General features: G+C 45.4%; 1 protein-coding gene across 1 annotated transcript in view; it reads left to right on the top strand.

Annotated features, from left to right (window-relative positions):
* LOC147706209 (piezo-type mechanosensitive ion channel component 2-like) overlaps window positions 1-18,566 on the top strand; it is a 612,835-nt gene that overhangs the window by 274,892 nt on the left and 319,377 nt on the right. The window contains exons 20-21 of the mRNA XM_086929599.1: window positions 2,385-2,589; window positions 7,816-7,917. Of these exons, the coding sequence (XP_086785725.1) occupies window positions 2,385-2,589; window positions 7,816-7,917 (307 nt within the window). The remainder of the gene's footprint in view (window positions 1-2,384; window positions 2,590-7,815; window positions 7,918-18,566) is intronic.

Raw genomic sequence — 18,566 nt, 5'->3', positions numbered from 1 at the left:
GGCCTGCTAGTAATTGCTATTGACATGTGTTGTGCTAAGCTTGCAGTGCAACCTCCAAATCCGATGCCTTCTGCCAGCGTACTCTAGAAGTGTGCTTATCAGTAGTGTAGTTATCATTTATTGACCTTTGTTTCCTAAAGCAGTTGGTTTACCCAACAGAAGCCGTTGTAGATTGTATTACCAGTAGGGTAGAGCTGTCTCCTAGCAGTTCCAGAAAACTTCCTGACATGCCGTCTAGTAGATATGTGCTTGTCCAGTGTATAAAACAACTTTTTAAGACGTCTCCTGGCCCTTCCCCGTGGCACACCTTTGCTCCCCTTAAGACTAGATGTGGGTCTACCCCCCATAGGAGAGGATTTGGAATCAAAGCCACTAAGATTTTGGCATAGGCTCTGGTCCACCAGTGAGCTTGCACATTATAGGCAGGACCTCATCCACGTAATGAATTTGAATCAGTGTGATAGAATTCCGTGGCTAGCTTTTGTAAAGAAAGAACTGTACCAGCTGGGTCTCTATGAGCTATGGGAGGTCCCTGAGCAAGGCTGCCAAAAAGTCTCTCGAAAAAGATTGGTGGAGATACATAAGGAGAGAAGTCTTGCTTCCCTAGTGTCTGCACCCCACAATGGGATTTTAACCGACCGATTCCTGGATTCCAAGAATTCTTATCACTTTGAAAGTTTTATGGATATCATTTTCCCGATCTTGGCAAGAAAACTGTTCATCCAATGGAGGCTAGGCACTTTGCCCCTCAAATCTTTTACACGTAAATGGGCAAAGGGGGATGATAAAATTTGCCCTGGGTGTAGCAACTATGATGAGGAGGAAATTCATGTCCTGTTTTTTTGCCCAGCCTACAATAGACCAAGGAAATATTGGCTAGTGCCTCTATGTAGGAATTTGGGCGTAAGGAGCCTTTCGACTTCATACAGAATATTGAAAACAAATACTTCCCCTTATATAGTATTTGCAGTTGCCACATTTTTAATGGCCATGTGGCAGATCAGGAGAAAACTATTAAAAGCTTGACCATTAAAGGATGGAACTCTGATATGACTGTAATGACAATCCGCCTCCTGATTACTAAAGTCAACTGATTCTTTTGACCTTATTCTCCTTTCTCTTTCAAACTAATGTTTTAATATATAATGTGGATGTTTTTATGATGTATGTTTTTATATGTATCTTTTATGGTCTAAATGGCCGAAATAAAGAATTTTTGGATTGGATTGGATTGGATATGTGCTTGATTCACATGGAAAAAAAACGTTTGCAGGTCTGTAGAGCCAGTGTAAAGTTGCAGTGGAGCTCTACTTTCGAAACCCAGTTTCACAATAGCTTCTTGTTTTCTCTCAATACAAAGCCCAATTCCCATAATGAAGCAGACAAGCAGCAGATCTTTTAGCTTCTTAAAAGGGTTTTTCCAGTAAATGTGTGTTCCCTGTCCATTGGGGCAAACGCATTATGTGCTGATACTAACAAATATTGTGTTACAAAGGAAGGGCAACTCAGTAACCCCTTGTGAGCTTGGATAACAGACTCAACCAAAGTCAATGGCCAACAAGGGAGTCATTCATAAAACAGTATACTTAGTGCAGATATTTAGGAGTCTATGATAGATGAAGCATTGAATCGAATCTTAAGAATTAAACACAATCAAGTGTTTATCAGTATTAAAGCAAATGCACATATCAATTGAATTACATCAATAAAATCAATCAAGGGCTTACAAAACAAATGGGAAAATGAATAAACAACAGGCATACAAAAATAAAGCTATTGCTTTAACTTTATGTACATTACAGAATGAAAGAGAAAAGAAATCAGACACACATATATCCAATGTGTTGTTTGTCCAAGTTGATATAATAATCATGTATGATACGTGTGTGTTTAATTCTAATGATTCGATTCAATGTTTCATATATCATAGATGCCTATATATCTGGGCTAAGTATACTCTGTTTTATGAATGACCCCCTTGTAGGCCATTGACTTTATTTTACTAACCAATATCAAGTCTCTGTTCCCAGATCCTAGCATTCCATTACATTAGATTATTACATACACCTTCCCCAAACTGCATCCCCTGAGGTGAGTCAAATAATGCCAAAAGATTGAGGTGGAAGACAGACCGCTCACATCCAAGAACAGTAACGTGAGCTGAATAGCTGCACTGCAGATGACTATTAAAAATGTAGATCACTGGAGCTAGAAGACATAAATTACTTAAAGATTTCCGCCATATTGTATTGATTTTGCTCCAGTATTTTAGTCTTATTTTCCCAATCCTCATTCTGTAAATGTAACATGTTCATGGAACTAGGAGGAGATACATCATATTACAGATTCATATTGATCTAAAAATGTTCCCTGTGTCTTTTCAGATATGCTTTGTTGCTGCTGTTAATGTCATCGGACAGCGAATGGATTTTTATGCGAGCTTGCATGCCTGCTGGCTGTTGTATATCTTGTACCTGCAAAGAAGGAAAACAATAGCTGAGGTGTGGCCAAAGTACTGCTGCTTCATTGCCAGTATTATGACTTTCCAATACTTTCTCTGTATTGGCATCCCTCCAGCGTTCTGCGTAGGTAGGTACCAAACAGTGAAGTTTAATTGCATGCATCTTGAATCAAAGAAGGCAGTTTGTGGTGTCAATAGAGAAAAACAATGTTTTAAAATAATCATAAAAAAGGACCTATTCCATCAAAAGTGGCATCGTAAATTAATCTTAGGCACCCTCTATTATAAACTGTTTTTAAGACCATCGCAATTCCAGCCGCCACCGCATCAGACACAAAGTTAAATAGATAATTGGAGTCCTGTGAGACTGTTCTAATATTAGCTTGAACTAATGCAATAGAGATATTTAGGACACCTATGTATGCAAGTAAAACAATAGGGGCATGATTCACAAAGGGCCTCCGCCACAAGTGCAGAGGCCCTTTGTGAATCAGGCCCTAGGTGTTTTGGTTGGGTGTAACAACATTATTTCAAAAGGAAACAAGTCCTAACATTTTTATAATATGTTCACTGTCCATAGCAGAGCAGATCTTCAAACAAGGAGATGTGTTTTATGAACATCATTAAACTTAAGAAATACATTCATAGGCAAAAAGGGACACTTATCTTGGTTTTATGGGTTAATAAGGCATGGTAGTGGGTACATCTATTGTATTTCAATATTTTTATGTGTTTAACGCAAAAACCTTCTTTGGTTGGAGGTGTACATATGGTGTACATGGGAACCTGAAGTCCATTATCCAAGCCATTTGAAATAGTTTTTTAGGTCTCGCGCCTAGCGTTGCAGTGCACCTCACTGCTCGCACAGCGCAAGACCTCTTGTATGGGCTTCAGAAAGCTGACCACATGCTTGTGCATGCGGTTTCGCTTTCGCTGCCCGCCATTGGCTTTAGCTTGCTTTTCAAAAAAAAAATAAGGTACGCAATTGGGCAAAGGCGGACGTATGTCCCGCCTGTGCTCCACCCATTCCCACAGGTGTCTAGGACGCCATCAGCGCGTCCTAGACACCGACAGGCTCCCTCACCCCCGCTACTCTGTGGTGTGCGCGCACCACTAGTTTCGTTTTCCGCCCTTGTTTTTTGTTGCCATCTCTGCCTCCAGAACCTCTTGTGACGTTCTTGCGGAGCCCTGTGAATCCAGATGTTTGCGGTCTGCTTGCACGGGTGGGTAAGCGGGTCTAACGTGGACCTAGTTTTGACATTATCGCGAACATCGCAGGAATATTCCTGCAATATCTGTGCTTCTGTCATGGGGAGTGAGAAACTGCCTCTCGCCTCGTGTGCCGCCTGTAAAATGTAAATTGATACTTGTATAGCGCACTACTCACCCGCAAGGGTCTCAAGGCGCTTGTACGAATACCACTGTGGAACCCATCCTGGCTTTCCCTGTGAGGCGTCCACTCCTGGGCACCCCCAAGGTGGAGGCCAGGCATCTTTAGCGTTGTGGGGGCCGTTGTGGAGATTAAGCAAGCTATTGCCCAGAGTTGCAGAGTGGGACTCCATGATTGGAATAGGCACCGAGGCGAGAATTATGAGGTCCGTGGAATTTTGAGCCCAAGACCCGCTGAGGCGGGGAATTGAACCCTCGTCCCGGGCTAGACCTCTGCATCAGGGTCTGCCGCTCCAATCATTGAGCCACACTTCTCCACTGCTGGTTGGTTTGTGAATGGGATCATCTCTCCCCTAGAATCACTCTCTTACCCCCGCCCTCTTGATTGCACATGCCCGTCTGCATGGACACTGCCACTTGTCAGACACCCTTGAGGAGAGAGGAAGTGCTGAGCAGCTTGTGATGCTGCGGCTGTTGGCATGCCCCGCAGCAGCGAGTGTCCTGTGAGCATTGAAACCTGCCCTGAATGTGCTGCCATCGCCTCCTGCTCTTTAGAAAGCGAGCTACAGATTTGAATGGATTTATGGCACTCTTGGGACCCGTATGTGTTCTCATCTTGGCACCACTGTGTGCTTTTGTGTGATATTTACAGTTGCCTCTTATAAATTACACATGTATGTAAGCAATAAACGTACCCTCACAGATATGTGCCTGAAAACAGCTTTGTACTACACGTCACACCTCTGCAGTTACTGAATCGTAATTCGGACTCTTTCCTAACCCTCTCACGCTTTCATCATGCACGGGTTTGCAGTCGTGAGTAACAGCAGAAAGAGTTTCTTAGATGACGCACTTCCATTTTTAAAATGACACACAGGCCGGAAAGTAGATTGTTTTCCGTCCTTTTGTAAAAATGCACGAGCATGGAGCGCTGTCGAGCTCATTTAATGCATTCATTGTTCGTGCAGCGCAGCTTAACAGGTGAGGTGAATGTGCATTTTAAGAACCGGGGATACAGGACACCTGCGTTGCCTTGAATCTAGCTCGCTGTGGTAATCCACTCTAGGCGCTAGACTGTTGTTGCTTTGAAAAGTGGATCTGGAGGCAAAGTGAGCCATATCAGCACAACCCTTCCGCTCTCTCCACAATCCCCCAGATCGGGTCCAGTGGATGAAAGATGGCTGAGCTAGTGAGAGCAGTAGCTGTGCCCTATTCTTCCTCTATACAGGAGACTGTAGTGGAAGGTGTCTGTGCAAGGACTGGTGGAAGCCTGTCCTCCTGGCCTCAGCTAGCAGAGGCACCACAGGCAATCCACCCTACACTGCCTCTCTGGGAAACTTTACTCTCTTCCTCCACCCCGACCTGGGGGAGAGCAGACGATGCCCTACTATCCCCACCTGGTTAGAGAGGTTGGAGGGGGACATCCTACATTCCCTTCTCCAAGGAGAGAGCTGTGACTCAGTCATCATAGCCTCCTTCTCTTTGGGCGGCAGGAGAGATCTTTGGTCGCTGTCACACTTGAGAAAAGTAAGACACGCTACCTACTCTTTGCATTGGTTTGATGAGTGAGGGGGGCATACTTTGAGTCTGTCTTCCTGGTCACTGGCATTGAGTAAGAACACTGCACTCATCAGTATTACATATCTTTGCACGTTTCGCCCAGAAGATATTCAAATTGATCCGTATCTACTGGAGAGGGTTAAGATTACTCTCAAATGGTCCGATTTGCCTGGTGTTTGTGGCCATTTCGGCTTCCACTGAATACAGCTTGGACAAAGGTCAGGAGTACGGCAATAGGGAGTTGTTTGTTGATTTCAGTCGCTTGCGTTAAGTACAATATTGTACATTTGTGTACATGTTTTACACATTTGTATTACATTGTATACTTTTGTAGACACTCAGATTGCCATTTGCGTATAAACCAGTCCGAGGATGCTTATTTTCCGGTCTAGGGAGTACCTGGCCTGGCAGTTTGGCATGGACTATTCCTCTAGGGAACAGGGTCAAGGCTGATTTACAAATGGCTGGGTCCAAGCTGGAATAGTGTATTGAGCAAATTAACGACGGATCAAACCTAATTCAGTGACTGGGGGTGAATGTTAGACAATGTTCAACATTCCGTTCATCATCTTTTTGTGTTGCATTTGCTTATAATGACATGATTGCTGAAGTGTTGAAGCTCGGATTAGAACCGAGGTCTCTAGCTTCTAACAGCAGCAATTTTTCCTCATAACTCAATAAGGGTGATCAAATAAAATGTGTTATTTTCAGCATGTTACGTGCAGTTGATCCCGAATTCTGAACTTAAGTTTTTGTGTATCTCCACAATTTCCACCAAAAACAAAAACCAGGAAACTGTAATCTTATTCCAAATTTGTTGCACCTGTGGCATAATAATGTTAATTAAAATGTTAATTAGACTGGTGCGGAGTTCATTCAGTTTACAATATGCCTATGAGCTCTGCCAGTCATTGAACATATTATATTTCACAATTACAGTTGGGTTCTGCATCATCGATTTGTGGGTTTAATAATTAAATAACCCAGCTCATATTTTAACTATTCCTTTAGTTGCACATTGTTACACACTAAAGGATCTTTTGTCTCTATATGTGTATCACTGTCTTTGTGTGTACAGCTCGGTTCTATATGTTCAACTCTGTATTTACTTATTTATCTCTGCGTGTCTGTCTCTGTATGTGCGTCTCTTTATATGCGTCTCTTTATGTGCAACTCTGTTTTTTTTCAAGCCTGTCTTTATATTTGTTTTTGTCTCTGTATATGGATCTTTGTGCCTGCATTTACTATATGCCTGTTTTATGTGCGTCTCCGTCTGTGTGTTTGCGTCTAAGTGTATCTCTGTTCTTGCATCTCAGTTTCTGTTTATGTTTCTGTCTCCGTGTGTGCATGTCTGTTTCTGCATCTCTGTCTCTGTGAGTCTGTTTCTATGTGTGTGTGTTTTTGCCTGTATGTGCAACTTTGTCTTGGTGTTGGCTCTCTGTCTAAGTGTGTGTTTCTGTTTTGGTGTGTGTATGTCTTTGTCTTGGTGACTGATTACCTGTTTTTGTGTGTACATGCATCTATTTCTGTTTGGCGTCTGTGCCTGTGTGTGCATCTGTCGTTGTATGTGCGTTTCTCTCTGTGTGTGCATCTGTGTTTGTGTGTGCATGTGCTTCTATATATCTGTGTCTGTATGTGTGCATATCTCTTTCTCCCTGTGTGCATGTCGTTCTCTGTGTGTATCTCTGTCACTATATGTGCGTCTTTGCTTCTGTGTGTGTGTTTGCGTTTTTGTAAATGCATCTGTATTTTTGTTTATGTGTTAATGCACGTACAAATACAAAAAATAAAAAACAATCTCATTTACAATGCCAAAAGCTCAAACTTTTACTAATGCGAGACCTTTTGCATTGCAAATGCTTGTTTTGTTTGAAGGGCTACCAAGAGCTTAATACATAAAAGGTAGCATTACAGGGCTGGGCTAGTCTTCTTCCTTTTGCTTGATGAAATTGGTACTCTTTTCAGCTAGCATTTGTGATTCCATTTACGTGCTTTTAAAAGTACTAGAGAGTACTTGGTTTGTGACTACCATGCTGCTCCAGAAAGAGTGAAACCTATCTTTTCAATGAATATCTCTTCCTTTAAAACTGATGAGCCAAAAGCCACCCTTCCTGTGTTATTTACTGCCAATTTTTACAATGTCTATATTAATTTAACTTGGCACTAATTCAAAAGTGGTTGCTTTATTTTACCTATTGTGAAAAGGAAATTGTCAGGTGGACCATGCACCCACGCAGGCATTGTGAGATGAACACCGTATGCATGTCTTTATTGCTCTCTCTTAATTTTTTTTATTCTGTAAACGAATTAGTTCCACTTTCAAGTCTATTATTACTAAGCAGTAATGACTTTGAAATGAATGTAAGTGCTTTGCAATGATTTGGGTGCTTATTCTTCTTTAACAGATTATCCCTGGAGGATGCCAGGCTTGAGAATGACTTCTAACCTCATCAAGTGGTTGTACATGCCAGATTTTGCCAGGAGACCGGATGCAGTTTTTATTATGTGTAAGTAATGAGAAACACTGGACCTCCTAGATGCATTTTGTCACAAGTGTTTTTAAACCCCATAAAATAAGACACAGATTTTCAAACTTTCAGCATAGATTTTCTTTGGTATAGATTATGTGCAAACTTGGATTTTTTTTAAATGTGTGCAAACCCCAACAAGCAACTCAATATACAGGTTCCAAGGGGCATTTTCGGAGTTGTTTTGTATCTCTAGTTTTGTGGAATAACCAACAACTTAAAGTGCAATTGTTCTCCATCTACTCCAAAGATATCTCAGGACTTCACTGAAAACTGTGGATAAATCATAAACTAGTTGCCTCCCATTGTTAGGTAGGTAATAAGGAAATTGGCTTCCTCATGGTCATGTAAGCCAACTGATATCTGTGATCAGAGATTGGAAACAGAACTCTCGAGCAATTTCATTAACCACAAAATGTTATTTTTTTTGTTTGAATATCTTTTATTGTATTTCTTATTTTGATTGCATAACATATCAAAGTATTTTCAATGCAGACGCCTTATGCTAGTGTCACGGTCAGGGGCTGAGTCAGAGGGGGTGTCCCTAAGTGATTCCGCATTGAAGGCATGCCCGGTGAAAGGCGGCCAAGGTGTCATCCCAGGTCTGTGCTATGGGATATGCGCGGAATCCCGCTGTGTCTTCCCTGTGCAAGGTTATGCTTTCTGCTCTTGCCCAATTATCAAAAGAGCTGCGCCAATGTGCCGCCTGTGGGGGCTCGCTGTTTTTCCAGCGTTTAGTGATTAGCCTTTTCGCCTAGTGGGGACTTTTGTCAGCTTCGTCTGTTTGTAGAGACCTAGTATGCATGTTTCCCATGTGTGTTGCAATTCCCTACCCACACCTGCAGTCAATGAGGCAGACACCGTGCACCAGTAGTCGTGTAGTAAGGGGCAGGACCAGAGCATGTGCAAAAAATCTGCATCGACTAGCCCACATCTCGGGCATGCAGACGTGGTGAGCCCGAAGTAGCGATTGATCTTGTCCGGAGACAAATATGCCAGGTGTATGATGTAGAATTGAACAATTTTAAAGCGGGAGTTGCGTGGTATATTTGTTGCGCCAGCCAATACCACCTCCCATTCCTTATCAGTCAATTCCCGCTCCCTGTCCTCCGACCACTTGTCCCGCAGGCGCTGGGAAGAAAATTGTGTTTGGACGTGAAGGGCCTGCGCTAGCCAATGCACCATGTGGGACCCGTTCCCCATAACATGCAAGTATTGCATCAGCAAATGGATTGGCAGCTCTTCAGAAAGGTCACCCCAGGCCTGTGTTAATGTGCGTAAGAGTGTTGCGTGTAGCAGAAACTGTCCTGCCGGGAGGCCCGTGTCAGCGGCTAGCGTTTCAAAAGGGACCAATACCCCCTCAGCATATAGATCTCCTAAAGTGTCCACTCCAGCCTGCGCCCAGCTACGCAGTGCCGCCTCTGTGAGCACACCATTGTCCCCGGGCGTCCCCAACAGTGTTAGGTTTGGTGCACACGGCCTCGTGGAGCTAGTGAGCTTTAAGCTTCTCGTATAGCACTTACGCTCTACTGCTAAGTGCAACTGTGTTGGGCAGCGGGTTTTGGACAAAGGGTGGAACAGTGTGTATATTTGTGTGAGCGTCATGATAGTGGTGTCTGTGGCTGTATCTCCCAGGTTTTTCCTGCTCAGCCAGCTGGTTGCCCACTGCAGCTGTGCTGCTAGATAGTAAAGCTCCTGATTGGGGACCACCAGGCCCCCAGCCTCCGTAGAGGCATTAAGCATCCTCAGAGCCACTCGGGGCCTTCCCGCATTCCAGATCAGGTTCAGGACTGACATCTCTAGTTCACGAAATATGCGCGTGGGGACATAGACCGGGAGGTTAGTATAGAAATACAGTAATCTGGGCAGCGCTATCATCTTCGTCAAAGTGACCCGGCTGGGCACATTCAGAGGAAGGGTCTTCCAAAAAGACATCTGCGCCTGCAGAGAGGAGATTGCCCGTACTAGATTGCCCTTCAACACATCCGTGAGGCTTCTATTCACATATATTTCAAGGTAGCGGAACGTGGTTGGATACCAGCCAAGCCTTTCACACTGGATGGTAATTGCACATTCCGGTGTGGCAGCATCAAAAGAATACCAGACTTAGCCCAGTTGACCTTGAGCCCCGACCTCGCCCCGAAGGTGCGGAAGACGGCAGTAAGCGCTAATGGGAAGCAGGTCAAGTACCTGACATAGAGCAATAGGTCATCAGCATACAGCGATACTGAATGTATGCCATCAGCTAGGGGGATACCCCAATCTGCGCCAGAGGCTCGCAACTGCACCACCAGGGGCCCCCATCTCCAGTGAGAAGATTAAAGCGGACAGGGGGCATCCCTGTCGGGTTCCTCTGCGCACTCGGATAGTGTCTGATAACAGCTTACCCGTGCGGACCCGCACGGTGGGCCGCTGGTACAGCAGCTCCACCATTTGGATATAATCATCGCCCAGGCCATATTTCTGCAACACCGACACCAGATAAGGCCACTCTACGGAATCAAATGCCTTTTCAAGGTCGAGCACCAGACATCTGGAATGAGGCCATCGATTTATGGGGAAACTCTGCACCCTAAACAATCACCCGATGTTGTGCGAGGTGCTACGAGCCGGCACAAAACCATTTTGGTCAGTATGGACAAGGTTAGGCACCAGGAGAGCTAAACGTTGGGCCAGCGTGGAAGCCAAGATCTTGTAATCCGTGTTGAGGAGGGCCAGTGGGCAGTATGATCCCAGTTGGGCACCGTCTCTGGGAGAGAGATCAAGTTTGCTTCGTTCAGTGTGGGCGGGAGAGCAGAGTCGGCAATAGCCGCCTCGTATATCCGCAATAGTTCCGGAATCAAAATGATAGAGTAAGCTTTGTAAAACTCGGCGGGTAGCCCATCGGGTCCCGGGGATTTACAATTGGAAAGGGAAAAAATGGCTACTCGTAGTTCCTCGGACGTCAGCGGGACGCCTAGTTCATCACGTTGCGCATCGTCTATCCCAGGCAAGGGCAGAGCAGAAAGATAGTCTGTTATATCAGTGATTGAAGCCTGCAATCGGGACTGATAAAGGTCTGTATAATGATCCACAAAGGCGTCATGAATGGCTCTCTGCGTGTACACAGTGGTGCCTTGGTTAGTGCAAATTGATGTCACTGGAGTGGTTTGGGCGTCTTGCCTGATCATCCACGTCAGCAGTTTACCCGGTTTGTCCCCATGGTGATGGGTGCGTGCTGAATGAGCTGCATAGTTCAAATTCTTCAGCCTATCTAGCAGTTGCGCGTGTGCCTCTCTGGCTTCTAATAGCGCCCCCTCGTCACCCTCCACCGCCTCTCGTTCCTCCCGCAGCAGGTCAGACTCTATGCACGTCAGCTCTCCGTCTATTTGCTTCTGCATGCCTGCTTGTGTGCCCAGGCAGTGGCCCCTCGTGACAACCTTGAATGCATCCCATTCGAGTTGCGGGGTGGAAGCAGTGTGATTATTTTCCTCAAAATATTGTAAAAGACGCGCCGAAAGCGGGTCACGGAATGGAGCATCTAATAGCAGATCAGGTTGAAGCCTCCAGGTGGGTATCGGCGGGTGTAGGGGCTCCCATGCTAGTTCTAGAATATGAGGGTTATGGTCGGAGTGAGTGCGACCCATGTAATTGGTGTCAGTAACATGGTGGAGCAAGTCACTCGTCAGCATGTATCTGTCCAGCCTAACATGTAGTGTGTGTGCGCCTGAGTAGTAAGAGTATATCTTAGTGTGCGGGTTACGACTCCGCCAGGCATCATGCAAATCCCATTGTATCGCCCAATTTGTGAGTGCCCTCATGGCTCCAGTTACCGGTGCGCTGGTTAGGGGCAACGTCCAGGACACAATTATAGTCGCCTCCCAGCACCAAGGGAACACCGTGCCAAGGCGCCAGCACCATTGACAACTGTGTAAAGAAGTCTCCCTGCTCTGTGGTAGGGGTGTAAAGGGATGCAAGGACAATCAATTGGCCATCCAGCTTGCCGTGGATGACTACATACCTGCCCTCGGTGTCTACCCTGAAGTGGGAAAGTGCAAATGGAATCCCAGGTCGTACCCAAATTAACGCCCCTCGGGCATAGGCCGAATATCCAGTGGCGTACAACTGCCCCCGCCATCTACGGTGTCGTTTCTGCGTTTCTGGGCCAGTTAAATGAGTTTCCTGCAAGAGGGCTATGTGTACATGGTGTCGTTTAAGGTAAGAGTAAATTTGATAATGGCGTGACGGCGTGTGCATGCCGCGCACGTTCCATGTGCATATTTTAACCATTGACATGATACGTCCAGGCATTCCCCAAAACCCCCCACAGACAGCCAACGCAATGTCTCGTTAAGCCACACACCCACAGTCACCATCAGAGAATTAGCGTGCATGCTCTGAGTGTGCATGAGAGGAGTAAAAGGGAAAAACAAATCAACCAGCACTTGAAACAGAAAAAACAAAAGAACAATGCCAAAAGGTTGACAGCAGAACATGTTGTTGTCCAAACTCTCTAATGAGTTAATAAAATCTTAAGTTCAGGGGAGTTGCTGAGCACTCGGCATGACAGTTACAGGAGCGTTTATCAGGCAAATAGAGGATGCCTCCCCCTACACAGGTGTTTCATGTCAGTCAGCTCAGTCGAAACAGGTTCACTTCTGATCAGGGGGCTTATGACCCTCTAGGTGCAGTGCTCTGCGGCCAAGTATTGCCTGAGGGCAGATCGCGCCTCATCCCCCACTCCCAAAGTCAGTGCCATCTCCATCACCAGACCACCCAACCACCAAACTGATCCAGAGTTTTCCCGGCGCCACAGCATCCAGAACAGTACTCACTGCTCCGTTCAGATCGAAGACAAGATTCAGCCTGGGGCCAGAGTCCGGCTGTCTGCTCCCAGCAAGCGCCCTGTAGAAATCAGGTCCAGCATGGCATAAGGGGCACTCAGAGACAGGCAAAGCACTCCAGGCAGTCTGTCTCGCCATCAGTGGATTAGATCAGCAGTCTGTGGGGTGACATCCGGTAGTTCCGTCAACACTTGTGAGTCCGGCAGCCCATAAATGTTTTCATCGTCGCTGGGCAGCTCGCGTGGACTGGCTTCCAAGGCAGTGCCTGTGTCCAGGGAGCCGCTGATCTCCTCTACCAATTAACCACCAGATATTATACCGTGGAATTTGCTGGAAACAAAAATCTATGATGCAGGTGCTTGAATCGCATAAACTAAATTAAAATGCAGGTTCTTGGTGACCAATTAAGCAAGCAAGAACAGCTTAACTATCCCACTTTTCCTTGATGCCGAATTGTTTGGTGGCAAAATATGTAAAATGTTATGCACAGGCTGACTGTCATGTACTCAGCCTCTCATGACTCAAGACATTCTGTTCCCTTGCCCTCTCCAGCAATGTATGTATTCCTGGAGTAAATGTTTGCATTTCCAGCACTGGACCTTATAAAAGATCACTGCTTCTGGGGAATCCTCTATTTCCCCTAGAAATGAAGACCTCTCTTAAAGCCATAATATTAGCAAACCATTTCCTTGTAATGCCTATTCCATGATAAAATATGTATACTATTTACAAGTTAGATTAAACTATCCCTTTACAAATACTTACCTGACATCATTGGTGCCACTGCAACTACAGAGGTGTGTCTTTGCACACTCTTGTAATCCCCAGTGATTAGGTTAGGATCTCAATGATGTGATTTAGAACCTCAATGCTGTCTTTTAACTTGTATTGGTGACAAATAATCTTTTATGGACCAGACAAACAGTGATTGTAAACTACATCTACGTCTTCCCCATGGCCCTCCACCACTCTACTGGTTGTTCCTGCCTCTTCTACTCTCCTCGCTTCCACACTGTATCTGCAGGCTCGTGAAAATCATTCAGCATCATCGCCCATGCAGCCAAATTGTCCTCTAATTTCTCATCCTGCCGCACATTTCCTTCTGACTTCTTCTGCCACTGCCCACTTTGATACATACCAGAGGAATATATGATGTTACTTAGCATACCGTTACTTCGCAGGTATTTACTTCAAAGTTTTTACTTCGCAAATACCATTACAGCGCATGATTATAGTGTGTATGCTTTTACTTCACAAATATATACAAATACATTAAAAATGCTTTTACTGTGCAGTTATTTATTATGCATACCGTTACAACGCGTTATTGGTACTTTGAAACAAAAAATAATCGTAATAGTTACCTATCCCCTGGCACGCAGCATTAACCATAAAATACCCCCTAGACCCCAAACCCCTATCACCCTGACCCCTAAAAATATCCCTGCACCCCAAAACCTAAACACACCCTGAACCCCAAAAATACACCAGCACCCCAGAAACTAAAACGCACCCTGAATCCTAAAAATACCCCCTACACCCCAAAACCCTGACCCCTAAAAGTACCTCAAACCTAAACGCTAAATATGCGTAGTAATGGTAATACGAAGTAATGACTGCGTAGTAAAGGTAGAATACCATACCAGAGCCAGTCTGTATATCTGGGGGGCACTGCACCAAGCCACGTTATAGCAATGTGCTGCTTTGCGAGCAGTAGGGTCCAGTAAAATAAAATGTTGGCTAGATTTCTTCTTTGCTGGTGCCAGAATGAGACCCAACAATACATCCTCTGGCGTGAGCGGTATGGTCCATCCAGAAGCCCTGTTTAGGAACTATTATTGATTGGCACTGCCATACCATGTGCACAAAGTTCACTGCGGGAACCCTGCAATGGGCACATAGGTCCAACCGCGTGGTGTAGATGTTATGATAAGTCTTGGAAGAGTGATACGCTTGATGCGTATAATTATACTGTATCAGTTTAAATCGCACATTGGAGTTGACCGTCTACACTCCTACATGCACTTTTCCCAGTCCTGAGTAGACACGGTTTCTTCCAGGCCCCCCTACCATTTCACATAGACTCTAGGAGTGATCTTTGGCAAATGTTCCCTTAACGAACAGTAAATTGCGCAATATCAGTCTATGGCCCCCTGCCATTGCGAGGAGCGTTGTCAGTGTTTGTGAGGGAACTGGCTTCTCTTGGAAGCAGGGCTGTATCTCCTGTGCCATTGCGGAGATCTATGCATACTGTATATATTGGCCTGTGCCCAGCGCAAAGGATTCTATTGCATCTTTCTGTGTAACAAACTGGCCTCCGAGATATAGTGACGGGTCTTGGGTTGGTTGTTCCCTAGTTCGTTCGCTCAAGACATTTGCTGGCCTATCTCCAGTTTTGTCAGCCACCGGCACAATGTGAGTGTAATTTACTATCTTGTTGGCTTGGGCTGGCTGTGCCATCTTGTCTTTTACCATGATTGCCTATGCTTTCTCAGGGTCCCATTCTCACCAGCCCTAGCTTGCCTGTAGCCTGTAGTTCGGAGACCAGCACACGGTCCTGGGGGCAGAGATCACTTCCTTAGCCTGTTGCTGAGTACTTGAGGCACCTCCCAATCCATGGCCCAGGTTCTATCCAGCTCCCGCTGCTGTCTGAAGGTGCTCCACAGGTGCATTCACTAGTTTGGTTCTACTACAGTGCCCAGGGCCAGTCCTTTTAAACCACACCCCTCAACTGCACTGTTCCGATGGGGTTCTTGAACAAGGACTGGGCACTCTTCTGCCGCACAACCAGCCTCTTAGTCAGTGGAGTGGGGGGTCAGTCAGCCTCCAAATCTTCAGTTGGGGAGCAGCTCTGTCAGGCCCTGTTCAGACATTTTGGCACAGCTCTGCAGCGTCCCCACCCCTTGTTTTGGTATCCGGGCAATCCAGAAGTCAGGCGCTATGTGTGGTATCTGGGTAGGAGCTTGCGTGAAGGGAGAACACCCACCTCCTGCAACTGCCGGCGCCCACTGTTTCTCACTTGCAGTCTCTGCCCCGAAGGCTACAGTGGCATCCTTCTCACTGTCTCTGTTACCAACTGACTGACCTTTTACCTAGTTACAGTACTGCTAACAGGATGTGGGGTTTTCCCTGAAAACGAGCCTCATCCATTATGGATGAGGATTCTTGGAAACTCAACAGGACTACCATCTCCTGCATAATAACTATGTATAAGGGTCATTACTTCCGTCATCCAAAGTCCGACATGACACAGGAAAGTAGATCCCTGAGGGTACCACTTTGGGTATATAAACACCATATCTTTGCTGAGACATGGAGAGGAGAAAAAGGACTTACATGCTGACACACTGACGCAAGACGCTGAGCTTACTGCATGCAGACACTACAGCTCGCAGTGGTCTGACATCCCTCGCAGGGTGTCCATCTCTAGACCAAGACGAGGTCCCACAGTCACTTCAGGTAATAGGGTTGACTTTTTCCTAGAGGGATTCTTGGCTTTACACCTACATACATGCTAGGTTCACTTAGGTACATCTAGTTTGGGTTGCAAACTAGGAGTGCGCATTTTATTGTCATGTATTTTTATACCTGCCTGTGTTTATCGTTTTAGCACTAAGGTCGAAATCTACCATCCTTTTACTCTGTTGGTGCTTATAAACATTTAGATCTGTTTCTGTCTAATGGTTGTTTCAGCACACCTATTTTACACTAGAATGACGCTGGTTTAATAAATGGTCATTGAAAACGTCCCCAATGTTTATTCGGTGTATCTCTCTGAGACAAAGTGAGCACGAGTGACTGAGCAAAAAGTATTGCACTGTTTCCATGATCCCTGTTGGGGCAGGGTTCTCATGTTCGATAGTTACTAAGAACTATTCTCTCCTTGGTAAGATGGGTTTCTAGTGGCACTGTGAGCTAGCTGGTATATACGCAAAAATACCTGGTGGAAGCGTCTTGAATCAGTCTGGACACCAATCCCACAGTCTATGTTGTCTAAACGTGCAGATCCTGTGTAAGTTTATACGAACCACACAAAACCTCTGACAAAGTTGCCTTCTAAAGTCCAGCACAAAAAGTTCCATTCACTGTGGAGGAGGCCACAAGGAGCATGAAGAGCATCGCGGATGGTCTTTGCTGTAGCGTGAAGAGCAGGCCAGGCATTATGGACAGTGGTCACTGTTACGTGAAGATCCTGTCAGGCGTCATGAACGGTTGTTGCCAGAGATTCACATTGGTGATCACCATAGGCTGTTGATGCTGTAGCATTAAGTGCAAATCTCCCATTGCCGGTCGTCGCCAGTCGTCACTGGTGGTCGCTGCAGCACGAAGAGTCGGGTTCACCAGAGCTTCGCTTTGGCAGTCGGCATGGACAGCAAGATCTTTGCACAAATGGGCCCCTTCACGGTTACGGAGTCCAAAACGTAAAGATTTCTTTTTTTTTTTTAAGGAGGAGCTCAACTGATGATGTAAAAGCCTAAAAGCCTAAAAGAAATAATAAACAAATGATACCAACACTCTGTCTGCACATAAGATCAATAGAATGTATTATAGGTCAACAAGATAAGACAAATACGTGCAGCATAGAGACAGTTCGCATAGCCACTGAGTGTCCGAAGAGGGGAAGTTTCTCACAGCTTTTATTGATACAAACCACAAAAGGAAAGAACGTCATTATGCATGTAATATGTTAAGCATTGAATATGTGTTAAATCAAACCAAGCTGTGTGATACCTTTTATGGTCTTAGATATACTGTTGCTGCCCACGTGCCCTGAGTACGTGACACTCCGTTCTACACCTTTAACAATTCCTTATGCACTTTTCTTTTCATGTCACTTGTTGCGCGCATATCTCTCAGCATTTGTCTCAGGTATGAAATGTATTAAAGTCATAGGCCCAGAGAATCGGAAATTGCAAGTCCTGTTGTTTAGCTGTCTGATCATGCCACTTGTGTATAAAAAGGATGGCACCAAGTCCTTGACGTAAGGGCACGTGATATGCTGGGGAGTCCTTTGGTGGAGATGGCTGGCTACTATTTAAATCGCTCTTACTTAAAGTGTTACCCATTCTATAATGAGTGATCAGGCGTGATGTAGTTGTGGTGTCTACAAGCACTGACCCTACTTGAGTTAGTGACAGTTCAGTTATACTGGACGCAAAGGGATAAGGAGTGGTGCGTTGGTTTTATGACAATTGACACAATTGGAGGACGAACATTATCACATACCTTCAGCCAACCTGCAGCTTTGTAGAAGCAGAGGAAGCCGTCCATCATTCAACAAACAATGCAATTGCTACTGGTTCACCAAGGCATTCACAAGTGGGAAAGGGAGAAAACGTCCTGGGTGCTGGTAGCCTGGCGGTACTGGCATCTAAAGGAACAGAAGAGAAGGCGACAGGAAAGGAGGAAGGATGAGGAGGGTGTTTCTGTCCCCTTGCTTTCCTCTGTTACTCCCCGAAGGGTGTGGCTAGACAGAATTGAAGACCCCTCGGCCTGAGCCGTTGGGGGCAGGCATTCAAGTTTACAGAGCAGAAGTGGAAAAATCTTCATACAGTTCAGAAATACACATGAAATACAAAAGCTGTATTTCTAGGCCCTGCGCAGAAGTAATGTGTGATGCTGAATGCTATGATTCAGTGATGTATGGCTATCCTAGTCCCAGAATAACAGTAGGGGAAATAGGAAGAAGATACATGGTACTTCAGAGGTGATAGGAAGTAGCACACAGGCAGATGGTAGTGTGCAATACAGGGTAAATATCCATAGGTCTACCAGCCAGCCCATCTTTGCGGTGTCACAGTATTT

This window comes from Lissotriton vulgaris, chromosome 7 (genome assembly GCF_964263255.1).
Source record: "Lissotriton vulgaris chromosome 7, aLisVul1.2, whole genome shotgun sequence".
Lineage (NCBI taxonomy): Eukaryota > Metazoa > Chordata > Amphibia > Caudata > Salamandridae > Lissotriton > Lissotriton vulgaris.
The sequence above is the reverse complement of the archived record's forward strand: the minus strand, read 5'-3'. Positions and strand labels throughout refer to the sequence as shown.